Source organism: Ovis aries, chromosome 2, assembly GCF_016772045.2.
Source record: "Ovis aries strain OAR_USU_Benz2616 breed Rambouillet chromosome 2, ARS-UI_Ramb_v3.0, whole genome shotgun sequence".
Lineage (NCBI taxonomy): Eukaryota > Metazoa > Chordata > Mammalia > Artiodactyla > Bovidae > Ovis > Ovis aries.
Window position 1 is genome coordinate 35,833,327 of NC_056055.1, and position 18,085 is coordinate 35,851,411.

Below are 18,085 nucleotides of genomic sequence, written 5' to 3' on the forward strand. Positions count from 1 at the left end.
GGAACAGGGACATAGAGTGAAGTCCAGAAGAAATCAGGCACAGGCTTCCAAGAACTGTCTCCCAGTGGAGTCACCCACATGTACTTAACTCCCCCAGCAAAGGCAACTCACGTGAAGTGTTGTCTACTGAGGAGACTCAGGTTTTATTGAGAACTGGCCATGAAGGCATTCTCTGACCACCATATACCAGAATTCCAGACTAGCAGAAGGAAAGGAAAGTAGGTGTTCAACATAAACCACCTTGTCTGCACAAACACTTTGAGCACAGTGAGCCACTCTTACTTGATAGGGTATTGGGAACCCTGTTAGGATCCGAGTTCCCAGACACCAGCCAATGAACAACCTCGTATGCAGGTCCTTCAAAGGATAGCAGTCAAGTCTTCTGTGTTAATTTACTCTTTTCTACAAATGTCCTTGATTTGGTTTGTAATTATTTTGTTTAGGATTTTAGCATGTCTATTCATGTGTATATTTTCTTTTCTCAAAATACTCTTGTCAGATACTGTAACAAATTAGGTTAACCTAATAATTATTAGTACTCTTGCCTGGAAAACCCCATGGATGGAGGAGCCTGGAAGGCTGCAGTCCATGGGGTCACTATGTTGGACAGGACCGAGCAACTTCACTTTCACTTTTCACTTCATGCATTGGAGAAGGAAATGGCGACCCACTCTAGTGTTCTTGCCTGGAGGATCCCAGGGACCGGGGAGCCTGGTGGGCTGCCGTCTATGGGGTCACACAGAGTCGGACACGACTGAAGTGACTTAGCAATAGCAATAATTATTAGGTTAACCTAATAATATAGTTTAGGTAGCATTCCTTCTTTTTCTATACTTGGGAAGAGTGTGTGAAGAATTGGTATTATTTCTTCCTTAAATATTGGTTGAATTCACTTGAAAAATATTTGGGCCTGGAAAATTTCTCTGTGGAATGTTTAATTATGAATTCAGTCACATTTTCCTTTTGCCCCCTTGTTGGCAAGGTCTGTTTTTCTAAGAATGTAACAGTTGTTTCATATTTCAATAAATATGTTGAAATGTTTATAACAGTCTCACCTCTTTAATGCTTTTAGACATGTAATGATATCCCGTTTTTCATTCCTGGTTATTTGTGCCTTCTCTCTCTCTTTTTTTTTTTTGCTTGATCAACTTCACCAGAGGTTTATCAATTTTTTTTAGTCTCTTCAGAGACTAAATTCTTTTTAAAAAATTATAATTTTGTTTATTTACTTATTTGTGGCTGTGCTGGGTCTTTGTTGCTTTGCTCCAGCGTTTCAATCTAGTTGTGGCAAGTGGGGGTTACTCTCTAGTGCACAGACCTCTCATTGCAGTGGCTTCTTTTGTTTTCGAGCACAGGCTGTAGACCACATGGGCTTCAGTAGTTGCAGCACCTGGGCTTAGTAGTTGCAGTTGCCGGGTTCTAGAGCACAGGCTCAGTAGTTACGTTGCATGCGCTTAGTTGCTCCCCAGCATGTGGGATCTTCCCAGATCAGGGATCAAAGCTGTTATCTCCTGCATTGGCTGGCAGATTCGTTACCATGGAGCCGCTGGGGAAGCCCACAGAGGGCCATTCTTGACTTTGATGATCTTCTCTGGTATATGTTTTGTTTATTCTTTAATTAGTTTCCACCCATATCTTTATTATTTAGTTTTTTTCTGCCTTTTTTAGGGGCATAGAATCTTTCTAAATTGTTTAGATGGGTGCCCAGTTCATTGAATTTTAGCCTTTCTATATATTTTTAACCATCTATAATATATGCATTTAAAATTATATGTTTCTTCCTAAGCTTATCTTTGTCTGCATTCCTCATTTGGCTCAAATTTTTCCTGATTTTTATTGTGAGTTTTTTCTTTGACCTGTGGGTTATATAGTTAGTTATTTTATTTCCAACACATGAAGGATTTCTTTTTATTAATTTTTAGCTTAATTGCATTGTTGTCCGTATAACTTCAGTTCTTTGTGTTGAGGCTTGCTTTATGGCTCAGCATAAGGCCAGTTTTTGTAGATATTACAGATATGCTTGAAAAGAATTTGTATTCTGTAATCATTGAGTTCTCCTAATTCTGTTAGTCCTCTTATTCAAATCTATATTTTTACTCACTTTTTTGGTCTTTTTTTTTTTGTCCTATCAGTATTTTAGAGGGATGTTAAGATCTCTTACTATAATTTTTGGATTTGTCTTGCAAATACAATTTTTGCATTATATATATATTGAAGCTGGGTTATTATGTACCTAGAAATGTAGAATTGTTACAGCATCCTGGTGAATTGACCTTTTTTTTTAAAAATCTTTTTTTAACTTCATTTTATCTCCCAACGGTTCTTGCATTTAAGTCTGTTTTATATTAACATAGCTATACCAGCTTTCTTTTGATTAATATTTACATGGTATCTCTTTTTCCATCTTCCCTTTAATCTTTCTTTATTGATTTTAGTTATGTTTCTTGCAATTAGCAGGTTAGACAATTTTATAGTTCTTTCTGGTAGTCTTTATCCTTTAATTGGATTGCGAGTTCATTTCTGAATTTAATATAATTACTATTATATTCTGATTATAATCCCACCATTATGGTTTTTACTTATCCTATCTGCTCTATATTCATTTTTCTCTCCTTCTTACATTTTTTGGATTTAATTGCTTTAAAAGTTGTACTTTCACTGTTTTTAGTGGTTATCCTGGAGAGTATATACCATGCACTCTTGACTTAAAACAGTTAAACTGGTATTTTTACCCTTTCCCTGGAGAATAAAAGGACTCCATAGTATCCCCCTTCAACTTATATGCTATTGTTTTATATTTTAATTATCTTAATATGTGGTTTTTAAAATAAAGTTACATTTTATAGTTCAGCATTAACACAGTGAAACTTTAGGGTTTGCTTTTTTTTCCCCTATCTAAGCATTATAGTACATGTGAAGTATTTAAAATGAATGACCTTTCTTTTTTATATAATTTTGTGCTTATAAAACAAAGCTTATGTAGTTCAAATTTTTTCTTTAGAGGATACACAGAAAGCTAAACCACACAGTGTCTCTCTCTCCCCCAAGCACCCATAAACAACACATTCTGCCTTTGATTTCCGAGTTCGTTCTCCCACGGCTCTCAATTGCTTGTCTTCTATCTCTGTGTTTGTGGCTTTCTTTTTCACTGAGTAAAGGCTTTCACTTCACTGCACCTGTTACCACTTTCTGTCTCCTTTGCTGTCATCTTAGCTGTTTGCCGTTTTCTATACTTTTCAACTTTCTAGTCTTTTGTTACTTCTTGGATTTCACTCTGAAAGTTCAGACTTCTATAAAGATCAGCTAATCATAGTGCTTCAGGTGGGCAAGCTAACCAATCACAGTGTATGGGGCAGTGTCTTGTACTAACTCATTAGCTGTATTTGTTCCTGCTTACTATTCAAAAGCTTCTAACACTCAGGACAATCCTAAATTCTTGTGAACAGCAGGCTAGTCTTTGGGGTTTCTTTTTGTTTGTTTGGTTGGTTGGTTTTTAGAATTTTTTTTTTTTGGCTGCGCCTTACAGCATGTGGGATCTTAGTTTATCGACCAGGGATTGAACCCATGCCCTCTGCAGTGGAATTGTGAAATCTTAGCCACTGAACCACCAGGGAAGTCCCAGAAGGCTAGTCTCTGGATAAGTTAGGTTTTATTGTTTTGTTAAGGTAGTTGTGATTTTGTGATCAATGTACAATTTATTTTTAATCATTAACCCATACTGAGTCTCTCCATTTTTTAAATTCTTCTCTTTCTTCTATAAAGAATGAAAAAATAATAGAACAACAACTTCTTGTGGATCAACTGAGTGACGAACTAACAAAACTTAACCTGTCAATGACTTCTTCAGTAAAGGAAACTTGTGGAGATGGGCCAGATACCAGGATACTTGAAAAGAGACCATACACTGTACCATTTGATACTCGTTTGGGGCATTATATTTATAGTCCAGCAAGATTGGATTCCAGGAAGGTAAAGTCTAAACATTAGTTTCTTTCTTTTGAGGTTGTATACAATATAATATCACAGTATATTTATATAGTCTTAGCAGGCTTTTTTTTTTCTGTTTGGTTTCATAGACTTTTGTGTATACTCTTTTTCTGTTATGTATACCCTCTTTAAAATCATGCTTCTTTTCAATAAAATTAATGACTATGAGAAGGTATAGTTGTATTTGAAAGGAAGAGTTGAAGATAATGCTTAGATTTATCAAGGAGAAAAAAAGCTACTCTTTGCCATCATATTAATATTTTCAGATATGACTCTGATATCTTCATAAATTTTTTTCTTTCTTTAATCACACCAAGTTGATGAGGTTGGAGATATTTATTTTGACTTATTTGGTCTATTTTCAAAATGATATCCATGTATTAGTCAATCTTGTCTGATATAATTGCTGCTGCTGCTGCTAAGTCGCTTCAGTTGTATCTGACTCTATGCGACCCCATAGATGGCAGCCCACCAGGCTCCTCTCTCCCTGGGACTCTCCAGGCAAGAATACTGAAGTGGGTTGCCATTTCCTTCTCCCTCTGACAATTAATTAAGACTATATAAAAATCAGTATGAAGTTTCATTTAATTTTTAAATTTTACTTTATAAATTTTATTTATAAAATGTGTATACATACATGCGGATGCACAGATTTCTCTTGAAAAATCAAAATCAAGGAATCTCCACCATGGAAAAGACTAATTAACAGACTCATGAATTTTGGTTTCTATTTATTAATTTTAGGAAAGGAAATGATTTATTTGAGATATGTTGGATACAATCCAAGGGATAAGAAATGTGAGAGGTGTCATAGACTTTGCAGTCAGGCAAGCTTGGGTGTGAACACCAGCTCTATGATGTAGGCCTGGAGGGATGACTAAACCTGTGTGAACCCCAGGCTTCTTATCTGTCAGGGGGGACCTGTGAGGGGTATAGGGAGGACTTACATGAGATGGTGACTCCAAAAGTGCCTGGCACACTGAGTCCTGTAACATTCATGTTTATGGGATACCTCTCCTGTGTCCCAGGCTCTGTGCCTCAGAGTGAGTAAGACAGATGCTACTATTACTGTATAGTTTTCAGTTTTGACTGGTTGGATTTAAAATTTAAACTTTTGCTGCTATTAATTTCAGTTGAACTTTCTAGAGTTATTGATATTTTCTTTTGGTTGAATGTATGGTAAATTTTCATACAACATTTAAGAAGAAAGATAAGTTCTTTATAGAGTTGAAATTAGATATCTATTAATTCTACTTAATTTTTTTACTCTTGGTTAGTAATGTGAATTTCCGGTTTCTGTGCATTCTCTTATTTTATAAAAATAACATTTTTTTCTGATCATAAAAGTTAGACATTTACTATCTCTCTCAGTGTCTGTTTCTTTCTCTTTTTTACTAGACTTTCACACACACACACTCGCACACATATTCTTTGAGGAGACAGCTCCACAGGGTATTGAGAAGGAGCTAGGCCCCTCTGTTCTTATCTCTAGTTGTTTGATTAGATCTGAAACAGCCATGATTGGAATAAAGATTTCCACAGTTATTGTTTCAAATTAGCAAATTCTTTTTTTTTAATTTTAATTAATTTTATTACCCCTGTTCACTTTCAAGGGTTCTAGTTTGGAAAACATATTATGTGATTACCATAGCTTAGAAGAGGGAAGATACACTATAAGACTTGTAGCTCCTGTGTGGTTACAGGTGATCTCCAAGTTTGCTTGTGACCAAGTGGAATTAAAATGTAACAGGAAGAAAGAACCAGTGAATTTTCCAAAAGATTGCTATGACACAGAAGGAAAAGATCCTGACCGGAGACAGGCCCTTATGTTGATAAAGGGAAACCCTTATTCCCAGTGCTGTTTCCTTCTCTATGGATGGACATATGTATTCAAATGAGCAAATTCTTTGTTTTGCTTTTAAAATTTAGTGGCTTCCAGCCATTAAAAGAAGGGGAAAAGGGAGAAAATGCAAAGGTAATATAACCAGCAGTTTTGAGAGTTCTCTTTCTCCTGTTGTGTGTCCAGAACTCTTGGCCCCTCTCTTGCTTAGACTGTTGCAGCAGACACAAAGGCTTGTATGGGAAGATACAAAGCACACCAAGCCTTGTTCAAGTATTGTTTCCTGTTACATTGTTCTAGAGTGAGAGGAGGATTTCATATTAAATACCAAAACTAGCTAAATTAAGCCAAAGAAGACATCTGAAATACCATTTCATTTTTTTCCCCGAATTTCTGTCTCCTTGGCAGAAGGTGGGCTAATATTTTCCAGCTCTAATATTTTATTTTGAAATTCAGCTCTAATATTTTCTCGAAGTAAAAACAATCTGACAAGGGAAATATTTCCTCAACTTAAAATTCTCTCAAAGACAAAGGGGGACAATGGCTTAATCAGTTTTTTAAAAATATTTGGTTTTGGTTATATTGGGTCTTCATTGTTGTACTTGCTGCTGCTGCTGCTGCTGCTGCTGCTAAGTCACTTTCTCTAATTGCGGTGAGCAGGGCTTCTCTTACTGCAGAGCACAGGTTCTTGGCACATGGTCTTCAATAGTTGCAGCGTGCAGGCTCAGTAGCTGAGGTTCGTGGGCTCCAGAGTGTGGGCTCAGTGGTTATGGTGCAGAGGCTTAGTTGCTCCCTGGCATGTGGAGTCTTCCCAGACCAGGGATTAAACCCATATCCCCTGCATTAGCAGGTGGATTCTTATCCACTGTACCGCCAGGGAAGTCCTTGAATAAGTTTTTAAATTGATTACAAAAAAAGTTTGATTTTATTTCCTATGCTTTAGTCGCTAAATTGTGTCCAACTCTTGGATCCCATGGACTGTAGCCCTCCAGGCTCTCCTGTGCATGGGATTCTCCAGGCAAGAATACTGGAGCGGGTTGCCATTTCCTTCTCCAGGGGATCTTTTCGACCCAGGAATCGAACCTGGGTCTACTGTGTTGCAGGGAGATTCTTTTCCAACTGAGCTGTGCTGTGCTGTGCTTAGTTGCTCAGTTGTGTCTGACTCTGCGACCCCATGGGATGTAGTTCATCAGGCTCCTCTGTCCATGGGAATTCTCCAGGCAAGAATCCTGGAGTGGATTACCATGCCTTCCTCCAGGGGATCTTCCCAACCCAGGGATCAAACCCAGGTCTCCCTCATTGGAGATGGATTCTTTACTGTCTGAGCCACCAGGGAAGCCTACCGACTGAGCTACAAGGGGTATATTGGAGGGAAACAGTGAAAGGATCTTATTTATTTTAAAAGCATATTACTGAGACTTCCTTGGTGGTCCAGTGGCTAAGATTCTGAGGCCCCCTGGCCTGGGTTCGATCCCTGGTCAGGGAACTAGATCCCACATGCCACATCTAAGACCCAATGCAACCAAATAAATAAATATTTCTTTAAAAAACATACTACTTATGTGTGTATGTATACGTATATATGTACTTTTTACATTTATTTTTAATTGGAGGAAAATTGCTTTACAATGTTGTGTTGGTTTCTGCCGTTCAACAATGCAAAGCAGCCATAACTATACATATATCACCTCCCTCTTAAACCTCCCTCCACTCCCTTGATCCCACGCCTCTTAGGTCATCACAGAGCACCAAGCTGGGCTCTCTGTGTTACGTAGTAATTTCTCACCAGCTATCTATTTTACACATGGCAGTGTATATATGTCAATGCTATTTTATATATATATATGTATATATATATACACACACACACATTTTTTGTTTGTTAATACTTAATTGCTATTTAGATCCAGCTACTTTAGACACTTTTTAAATTTTATTTTTTAATTGAAGGATGATTGTATATATACTTTTATAGCTAGCTTTTCTTACCTATTGTATCATGAACACTTGACAATCATTAAATATTCTGGAATATATCATGATTTTGATGGGTAATAACATTCTAAGTGAATGTCATTTTGTACTTTTTCCTGTTGTCACACATTTGTTTTCAACTGTCTCTTAATCTAAAAGGTTTAACACCAAAATGGAATTTTGGGATTTATCTACTTAAGTAGAAATCCTAAAGAAATTGCCCCTCACAACTAAATATAATAATATAACTTATCAAATTAATAGAAAAAAAGAGTAAGGGGCTCATTTGTTTTAACAGATACTGGAAACTCATCTAATGAAATGTAAAATTGACCTTGATTTAAACTTAAGGCAAAAATGTAACAGAGGTTTCTGTTTTCTTAATGTTATAATTAAAGCCAAATGCTACTGTTATACACACCAAAATGGTACTTTGGAAGGAAAAAATTACGAAGCTGGTACCAGTCATTACGTAAGTTTAAAATAACACCACATATGCTGATGATGCTACCATTTTTCATTGATTATAAGCCTCACATTTTTTTTCACATTTTATCAACTATGATGGTAGGATATGTTTTACAGTTGATGGTATTTCATAGATGATAGCTTTTCTTCTTTCTTGATGGTATAAAAATAGGGATGTGTCTTAGTTAATGACATTTTAGATTTGATGAAATATGGCATTATGAAAAGGAAATAAAAGCAGTAGGTAAATCACTTTCAGTACTTGACATTATTGTATAGTAAGAAAACCAACTGGAATGTTCTTAAGGGATATATTTTTAAAACCTTATGGAATCTTCAAATTCACAAAAGTGGTAATACCTGTATAATCTTTTCTTTTTCCTGAATGAATTACATTTTTATTGAGTCACACAATTCTTGTGCATTAAATCCCTTACATTGAAGTCAGCTGCCTTTTTAGTTTTCACTAAGATTTTATCTTTCACACAATGGCCATTTCCTCCCCCCCAAATAATTAATTTTGCTTTTTAATCACTTTTTTGCATACATGGTTGCTCATGATGAAGCAGAGCTTTGTGAGATGTGTCTGCAGAGGTTCTCTTGGAAGGTTCCCTTGCCAACCAAACACTCATTCCAACAAAACACACCAACTTCATAGTAGCAAAACGACAAATTGCATCTCATGAACCTTTGTGGAACTTTCAAATTCAACTACAAAATTAAATATGTGAAAGCTACAATCTATGGTAAATGAGTTGCAGCACATCTAATGAAACAAAATCAAATGTATCACTAGTGAGAAGAGATTATCTTAATGTATGATGATTGAGAATATTACCTTCAAGTCTGGGTATAACACCTTAAGTCAAATTAGATTATTTTTGGAAAACAACCAAGTTATTATAGAACCTTGGGGAAAATCTTGAAGTAGCTCTAGATTTAGTCTGAATTATAGGGGACATAATGACTGTGTTTAGGTATTTGAAGGCTTAATCATTATTGTTAGACTTTGTCTCTAGAACTAGGACCAGTGAGAAGCAGTGCTAAGGGAATATAAAGAGGGATTTATTAGTGAAAATTCTCAAAATAATATTAGAGGTCTCAGGGCTTAATAGGGTCCCCACAGTGAATTTGTTTAAGCAGAGGCTAAATGATAATTTGCAGTATTACAGAGAAGAGTTAAACCTGGGATGAGTTGAACTCTAATCTTTAAAGTTCTGTCCAGTCCTCTTGCTATGTAATTCTCAGAAAACACAATTAGAATAAAAAAATTGTTTTCTAGTTGGATACACCTCAATTATCTGAATTATTACCCAGCTTATTGAGTACTTACATTATGACCAGTGTTATTTAGGATATGGTTGAAAATGCAAGCATATTCTCTGGGGAGCAGGGAGTGCAGAAGCAACTAAAGAAAGCAGGACCCAACACTTAAGGTAGCAAGGGGACAGATTATAGAAGGCTTTATGAGCCAGAAGAGGTTAAAAGCCATTCTTTTGTGTGGAATGACTGCTAAGGAATTAATTTTCTGAATGTTTACTCATTGTGGCAAAACATGTTTCATTATTAAGCTGGGTCATTTGATTTTCTTTGTAAAAAGAACATTTGAAAGCAAGTTGAAATCCTGGAGAACAAAACTTGATTCTAAACAGAAAGTTTTATTTGCTCCTGAAATAAACCCCTCCTCAGCCCCCTACCCACACCGCCAGCAAAGAGAAACCTTGAATTCTGTTGGTTATAATGCAGATGGCCATGCTTGGTACAATGTGCTTGTTAGATAAATACTTCTTGAGTTGGTTCTTCTGTAAATAAACTCCCTTGCCCTCCCCCATATTCCAGAATTGGGAGGCCACCTAGAAAACTTTACCCTATTCGTCATGGTGCTGATACGACACATGGCCTTATTAGGTGACCAACAGTGGAGGCACAAAAATCAGGTATTGAGAAATATCCAGTATCAGATAGGCTTTTCTGGGAGGGGATGTGAAGAAACCTCCATCAATTGAATCTTGAACACCATATGGTATATACATTTTTACTATATGTTGTAATTTAGTAGCTTATAATAATTTATATTAATAAATTGAATGCTTCCCCTGAGATCTTATTGTTTACCCTTTTCGGTAAATTACCTTGAGGTTTGGTTATAGAGACAGATAGGTGGCTCAGATGGTAAAGAATCTGCCTGCAATGCAGGAGACCTGGGTTTGATCCCTGGGTCAGGAAGATCCCTGGCGAAGGGAATGGCAAACCCATTCCAGTATTCTTGCCTGGAGAATTCCCTGGACAGGAGAGCCTGGTGGGCTACAGTCCATGGTGTCACAAAGAGTCAGACATGACTGAATAACTAACACTTTCACTTATAGAGACATGGCTAGAAAGGAAACATTTGGTAATAGAAATGAAAATAAAGGCAATTTCTAATTCATAGTTGTTTTCCAAGGTAAATTTTTGAGAACTTAAGGCCAATAGAAGCATGTTATAATATAGAAAGTTTGCAGGTAGCCCATGAAAATCTCCTTATCCCATGATACATATTAAGTATGTTACTAGGGCATTAATCAACTATCCCTGACTACCACAGGTGAAGCCTGAGTTACTTTTGAATTTCCAAATCAGGAATATCTTACCCTGGCAGAGCGAGTGGCAGTGGTTCTGGATTTCTTCATGTGGTGGGATTTTGATTAGGGGAAAATTACAGATCCTTAACAACACTGCAATTCTCCAAGTGTTCAGAACTGGGAAGGCTTGGGGCAGGGCAACAGTTGTGCCCTATTACACTGTGTATGGGCTTCACATGGGTTGGGGAGTGCCTGAGCTATGTTCAAGAGCTGTGATGTTTTCACTCATGATTCTTTTGAGTGCTGTTTTTCTCTGAAGCTATAACTGAAACCAGAAGAGCTTTCTAGAAGAGGGAGAACTGTGTAGATTCTGAAAGAAATGTATATCCATGAGACACAATAGTATTGTGAAATGAGTTTTGACTTTTTTGTAGGCAGTGTGGGGAGGGAAATGTACGTTTTGAGTGATTGGCTCTTTTAAGAGTACCTGTCTAATAACCTCTTAGAAAACACATTTTGAGCAATATGATAAAAATAGACCCTTTAAAAAATCACTTTTTACTTAAAACCACTTTTTTACGTTGTGATTTACTTGGAAATATAAACTTATTTTAAAAAGCCCTAAAAAATAAAAAGTCCTTTTAAGTCTTAAAAATTAATTTATGGTTTAAAAAAAAAATAAAATAAAAAATCACTTTTTTGTTGTTGTTGTTGGGTGGGGGAATCACTTGTAAGGTCCACACAAGTCCGTCTGTATACTCTCTGGATCGACTAGTTGCGGGATTTCGAACACAAAGTCAGATGCTGCTGGGTCACTTAGAAGAACAGGATGAAGTCCTCCAGTGCCAATTTTCTGATAACAGTGATGATGAAGAGTCAGAAGGCCAAGAGAAATCTGAAATTAGGTATGTTAATATATATATTAATATTGACTGATTTAATAAGCATAATTACATGATACAGTAAATATACACAGAAATAGAGGGGTTTTTACATTAAAAAAATTTTAGTAGAAGAGTTAAGTGGTTTTTGCTACATGTACTATCAACTAATGTGTTACAAAACCAGTATTTGAACACGTCAGTCTAACATCTGTAAAATAATTGTGTTTTTAGAATGTTTATGGTGATTGTAGTTTAATTTTCAGAGAAAAAGATTTTGGATTTCCTAATTCTGCTGCCACAGTAGCAAAAAACATGATGAATTTTCCACTGGGTCCAACATGGTGGGGGGTATCTCTTTACTTGCTGAAATATTAGTAAATTCCATTTATTTTATGTAAGCCATAATTTAAAGAGTAATTTGGAGGAAAACTAATTTGAGGGCAGATTAAAAATGACTAACAGACAAGTTACCTTTGGTCCTGGCCTTTTCCTTTTTTAGACGTAGAAGTTGCTCATGGATTCAGAAGCCAGGCTCTGTTTGTTCACTTGTTGAATTGAATGATATTCAGGATCAAACACAAAAGTCAGGATTGGAGAATGAAGGTACACAGACTCTCTCGAGTACTTTAGATCTAATATTTATAAGACACTTCTCTTTTTCTTCAAGCAATAATTTAAGAAGCATCTAGGGATTCTCAGAGACAGAAACTTGGTTTGGAGTGCCTTCCTGGCTTTTCCTTTATGTTCTCTGCTCTGTGCCCTGATTTCTTGTTCTTTTTTACTCCTTAGTAAAGCTTTTTCACCAGCCAGTTCTAGATAGAGTTATAGGCTAAATCTCTCAGAATGGGGATTTTATATTCAAACTTGAGTTTGACTTCCCTCTCTTGCCTTCTTTAAAATCCATCTTAAGTAATTTACTGGGTGTTTCTTCACTGCTTCACTGGCACCCATGCCTGCCATTAGTGATGTATTTGACATTAGAGCCAATTAGTCTAGCAGATGCTTGTAATGTTCACAACTGATGAAAATTTTATGCATTAAAAAATGGCATAAAAGATGTTTATGTTGCAAAAACTGTATGAGGAGATTTTAGCTCATTTCTCTTGGCTTATGAGTGGTAAAAACACAGAGTACAGAGAATATAAATAACATGGTAAATAAGTCCTACACTGGAAAATAGCATATTTTTTAAGAGCTTATGTATGTAATATTAAAACATGAAATGAAAATAGATTTTTAAAGTATATAATAGTATAGATAAGTGCTACAGTCACCATCCTTGAACCGTTTGTTACTGGTCTACAACCAGGTAAGAAACTTTTGTCAGAATGTGATTCATCAGTGCACCAGTTCCTTCATTGAGGAAGTCTCACTATGAAAAATGTCTCAGCTGAACTAAAACAGTGAGGTAATCGATTTATATGCTGGTACAAGACAGTAACAAACAGTATGGGGCCATGTTCTGATTAGTCTGGGATAGAATGCATTCTCTGATTACAGTAAAACTACAACTTAGTAGGAAAAAAATGAAAACCTCTACCCATCTGGAGATTTAATAGCTTTTTTAAGTATCTCAGATTAGAGAAAAAGTCAAATTGCGGAATATCTAAGAGCAATGAGAAACTGTGTCAGAACCTGCAGGAAATGACTAGAGCATATAACATGTTTTAAGGAAAGGAAAACTCACTGTAAGCTGGAAAACTAAAATCACAGTTGGCATTTTTTTCCTTCTCTGTTTGTCCCTTCCTCTGGTACTTCTAGACTGCTTCTGTGTCTGCTTTTTTTTATTTTTAAACTCTACTTCTGTTAAATGTTTCTGAGCAGATAGTTTTATTTCTCAGCTTTGTTTCTTTCATTTTTCAAGATTTAAAGATTGAATGTCTCCAGGAGAGTCAAGAGTTGAATTTGCAAAAATTAAGAAATTCAGAACTCATACTTACTGAAGCTAAACAAAAAATGAGAGAACTTACTATTAACATCAAGATGAAGGAAGATCTGATTAAAGAATTAATTAAAACAGGTAATAGTATCTTGTGAACCAGCTTATAGGAGAAAGAAAAGGTTCTAAAGGTGCTTCTGATGTTGTAACATTTACTTTAATTTCTGATGCTCAGGACTATCCACGTCAGTCTGGAATTTGGTATAGCAAGGTGTGCTCTAAAGCCAATATGTGGAGGTTAATTATCAAAAGGACTTTATTATGTTTGCTTTTATCTATGAATTGTCCTAACCAACCTCTGTGGTCTTTAATGGTTTTTGTCAGTTTTTAAAGAAACATTATACTTGGCTTCTGGAAATAAGATGTCCGAGATGTTTTCCTAACTCATTTTAGTAGATACCTATTTTAAATTATTGGTCTTTACTTTCTTGAATAATTTGTTTTTAACATTAATTACAAGCTTTGTATTTTAACTGTAGATAACTTTTGTTTTTCTGAAGATGTAAGGATTAGTCCTTGAGAGCTGTCCTCTTGAGTGAGCCAGGCTTTCGGCTCCTCCCCTTAGTCTCAAATTCTACCAGGTTGGGTGTATATACCACCACCTTTCCTCACCATCCAGCTCCATTAGGCTTACTCTAAAATGCACGCCTCAAGTTTTTTGGTTCCCCCAACTAGTATACTCAAAGTATAAGCCTTGACTACTATGAAATTCAGTAAAGAATTGAAGGAATAAGACCACTAACATTTCTTTTCCCCAGTTCCAATTCAGAACAACTCTCTGGTCTCTTGGGGGAACTGAAGGAAATACTATTAATACCTTCCTCTTCTTCAAGCCCAGGACTATAATCACACTCGGACTACGCAGTTGTGGGTACCAGATCCTCTGCCAGTGAGGAGAAACTTGCCTTCCCTCTCCCACTTCTTTCTTGCAGTCTAGCTTTCTAGCTGTCAGTCTCCTTTCTCAACTTCCTTTCCCCTATAGTCAGACATGACTGAGCGCGTGCACACACACACACACACACACACACACACACACACACAGATGCTGTCCAAAGCATTTTCATTTCTCATTCCTGGCAGTGCATCCTTCTAGCTCCAGTTATCCCATGTGTTTGATTTTGATTGTGCTCCTTCCTCGTAGGCAGGATCGATGCCAATAAACCTCCCTTAGGTGAATCTAGGAAACAGTTTAGGGGTTTAAATAGCTTCTGCATTCCCATGATTTCAGGGTAGTGTGCATAGAACTTGAGGATATTTACTGCTCTAAAATAAATGATTTTCTTTCAGATAGGTTATCCCACCATGGGATATCTAGCAAGCACACTTTTGTAGCCTGGTATACCCATCCTGGCTGCCTTAAAATAGAGGATATCTGCACTTAAACTGAGCAGGTTCTCTTCTTGCTCATTAGAATGGAGGACAATTTGGAGCTTACTGAAGACCCTTAGAGATGATGTTTAGCAGAAGGGTCAATGTGTACTTCCTTTTCAAAGCCCTTTCACTGAAGACTTCCCCAAACAGTAGCTACTTCAGCCAAAATGAATAACAATGACAATTATACTGTATTTCATCAGTTTTAATATATACTTTTTTCACATTTTAATATCTCTGAAATCAGAATGCATCTTAAAAATCAGTGGCATTTTAGCATTTTATCATGGTGTAATTGGTACTGTAGTTTTTCTTAGTGGTTCATAAAATATTGGTGTATTAAACAATTTTGGGATCTTAGAGTCACTAAAACATTTACAGTTAGTCAGAATCAGAATTGTAGAGCTAGAAAACAACTTACATGTACTAATTTATAATTAATTAATTGAGATTTTTAAATTAAAAGATTTTTATTAAAAATTTTTACTTTAAAAATAAATTAATAAAAAATTAAAAGATTTTATTAAAAAGTTAAAGAATTTTAAAATTCAGAGATTTTTTAAATTAAGAGATTTTAATTTATTAAAATTAACAAACTTTTATTAAAAATTAAGAGACTTTCAGTATACCAGTATAAAAACTGGACCCTATGATTATTCCTCCTATGAGCTCTAGACTCTTACTTTCCACTGCCATGGGTTTGCTAGTCCAGGGATAGCTGACTATTCAGAATAAATCAGAACCAAGTTTTCAGGGTCAGTAGCTGGGCTTAGAATGAAAAGAGATACAGAAACAATATTTATATTCTGTTTTTCTCTATGTTCTAAATATAAGAAAAGCATTTCAAAAAAATTTATCTTTAACAAGTTCAAATATCTCTGATTTCAGAGATATTAAAATGTGAAAAAAGGAGATGAAAAAGGAGAGGGAACCAGCTCTACATTAAAGGCTTCTTAAGAAACATGACAATAAGATATATTGTGACCTTGTTTGGATTGTGATTAAAATAGACTAATTGAAAAAAAATAGGCTAATTGTAAGACATTTTGAGACCATTGGGAAAGTCTGAATAGGGACTGGTAGATATTAACATTGTTAGGTATGATAATGACTTTTGGTTATTTCCATATTCTGTATAAATGCTTATTAAAGTATTAATATACATAGGTAATGTTATACATCTGGAATTGTTTTAAAGTTTTTAAGTAAATAAAAGAAGAAAAAAGGCATAGATGAAAAAGCAGTGGCAAAATCTTGGTAACTCTTGAATCTGGGTGATGGAGATTCATTATAAGGATTATTTCCCTACATTTGGTATGTTGAAAAATTTTCATAATAGTGAAAAAAAGAGAATTCAGAGATAGATTATGGGTAGTAGGAAGACAAATTATAGTAAGCCAGGGGCCAGAGAGTCATCCCACAGACCTTTCTAACTAGAGTTTGATGCCTGCAAAGGTAAACTGCAAATTCAGAACAAAAGATGAACCAGAAAGAAGACTGAATGACACCAGATGGGGACAGTCATTAAGGATCTAATTCTCAAGAGCCCAGATGACAAGTTGTGTTTGACTGGGATGTGAAGGGACAGCTGGGTTTTTAATGCCATGCCTTAAATAGTTACATGGCCAGCATTTTAAGAGTAGGGAAATTTTATGTTTTTGGTGTTTTACTTACTTTTTAAACATAATTTATAATTGTTATTACTATTATTATTATTATGAAGGTAATGATGCCAAGTCAGTAAGCAAGCAGTATTCTCTGAAAGTAACAAAACTTGAACATGAAGCAGAACAGGCAAAAGTGGAATTAACTGAAACAGAAAAGCAACTACAGGAGCTGGAAAACAAAGATCTTTCTGATGTTGCTTTGAAGGTAAAATTACAGAAGGAATTCCGTAGAAAAATGGATGCCGCTAAGCTAAGAATCCAGGTAATTTAAAAAATGTAATTGAGAAAACTTATATAAGGCTTCCTGCTTTTGAGGATTCTTATACCTAGTTAGGAAAGAAGTAGGATTCAGTTTTTATTAGAAGAACTAGAAGGCAAGTTTTCTTTTCCAGTATGCTGGTGGGTTTGCATGGTTTTAGTCTGTGTAGTATATTTCTTCATTCAAGAAGTGTATTTTAACCTTTTTATCAAAACCATATGATTATAAATGAAGATAACCACAGAAATAGTGTTATTTTCTGAAGGATGAAAGAGTAACTAATGATTAAATAATCATATATAAAACATCTGGTATGTATATAGCACTTTCTTGACGTTCAACAATGATAACTTTCAGATAGTTTTCTGAAATTATAACTGATTGGTTTAAGAAAGGTTAGTAACTGAGCACTACTGCATCTTATTCTTAATTCCCTAATGCTGGACTTCGCTATAACCCCAAATATAGCTAGAGTTAAAAACTTACATTCTATGAGAAATACTCCATTACAGGGAGTTACTGTATATGAAGTTACTCCCAAATGCTTTTGGTATGGTCAGAGTGCTTTGTTAGTCTGCTTATAGTGAATTTGCTAAAATGCCTTTTCCATTTCTTTTGATTCATAATCTTTTGCTTTCATATTGTTTCCACTGTAGGTGGAATGAAATTGTAGTTAACCTAGTCAGCGCATTAGTTGTCTGTTTTTTAACTATGCCACAGTTATTTTCTTTAAACAAGATAAGAGTTCATTGCACACCTCCTGTGTACCAGGTTCTATTCTAGATGGGGATGCAAAAGTGAATAGAGCAAGAGTCCCTCCTTCTAGAGTTTTTAATGCTACCTAAAATATATGGATGTCACCATTAAAGGTTCTTTTTACTTAAGTAGCCCTCAAGTCAATACCAAGTTAAAATAACATGATTTGACACTTTGCACTTTCCTTCTGAATACATATTTTCCTTTAGCAATTCACCTCAGAGAGTCTTGGGATCAATTCTTTTTTATTTCTCAACCATTTAAATTAAGGCTATGATATCTAACAAAGTACTCATTTTAACAAAACATTAGTAGAACAAAACAATTAAGAATTTTCCTTTGTGATTATTATGAAATTAATAATTTCATAGGTTTATAT

General features: G+C 35.4%; 1 protein-coding gene across 18 annotated transcripts in view; it reads left to right on the plus strand.

Annotated features, from left to right (window-relative positions):
- KIF27 (kinesin family member 27) overlaps positions 1 to 18,085 on the plus strand; it is an 89,882-nt gene that overhangs the window by 28,702 nt on the left and 43,095 nt on the right. For all 18 annotated transcript variants that reach the window (XM_060409119.1, XM_060409123.1, XM_042244829.2 and 15 more), the window contains 5 exons: positions 3,763 to 3,969; positions 11,566 to 11,735; positions 12,214 to 12,317; positions 13,579 to 13,734; positions 16,748 to 16,953. In XM_060409119.1, coding sequence (XP_060265102.1) covers positions 3,763 to 3,969; positions 11,566 to 11,735; positions 12,214 to 12,317; positions 13,579 to 13,734; positions 16,748 to 16,953 — 843 coding nt within the window. The remainder of the gene's footprint in view (positions 1 to 3,762; positions 3,970 to 11,565; positions 11,736 to 12,213; positions 12,318 to 13,578; positions 13,735 to 16,747; positions 16,954 to 18,085) is intronic.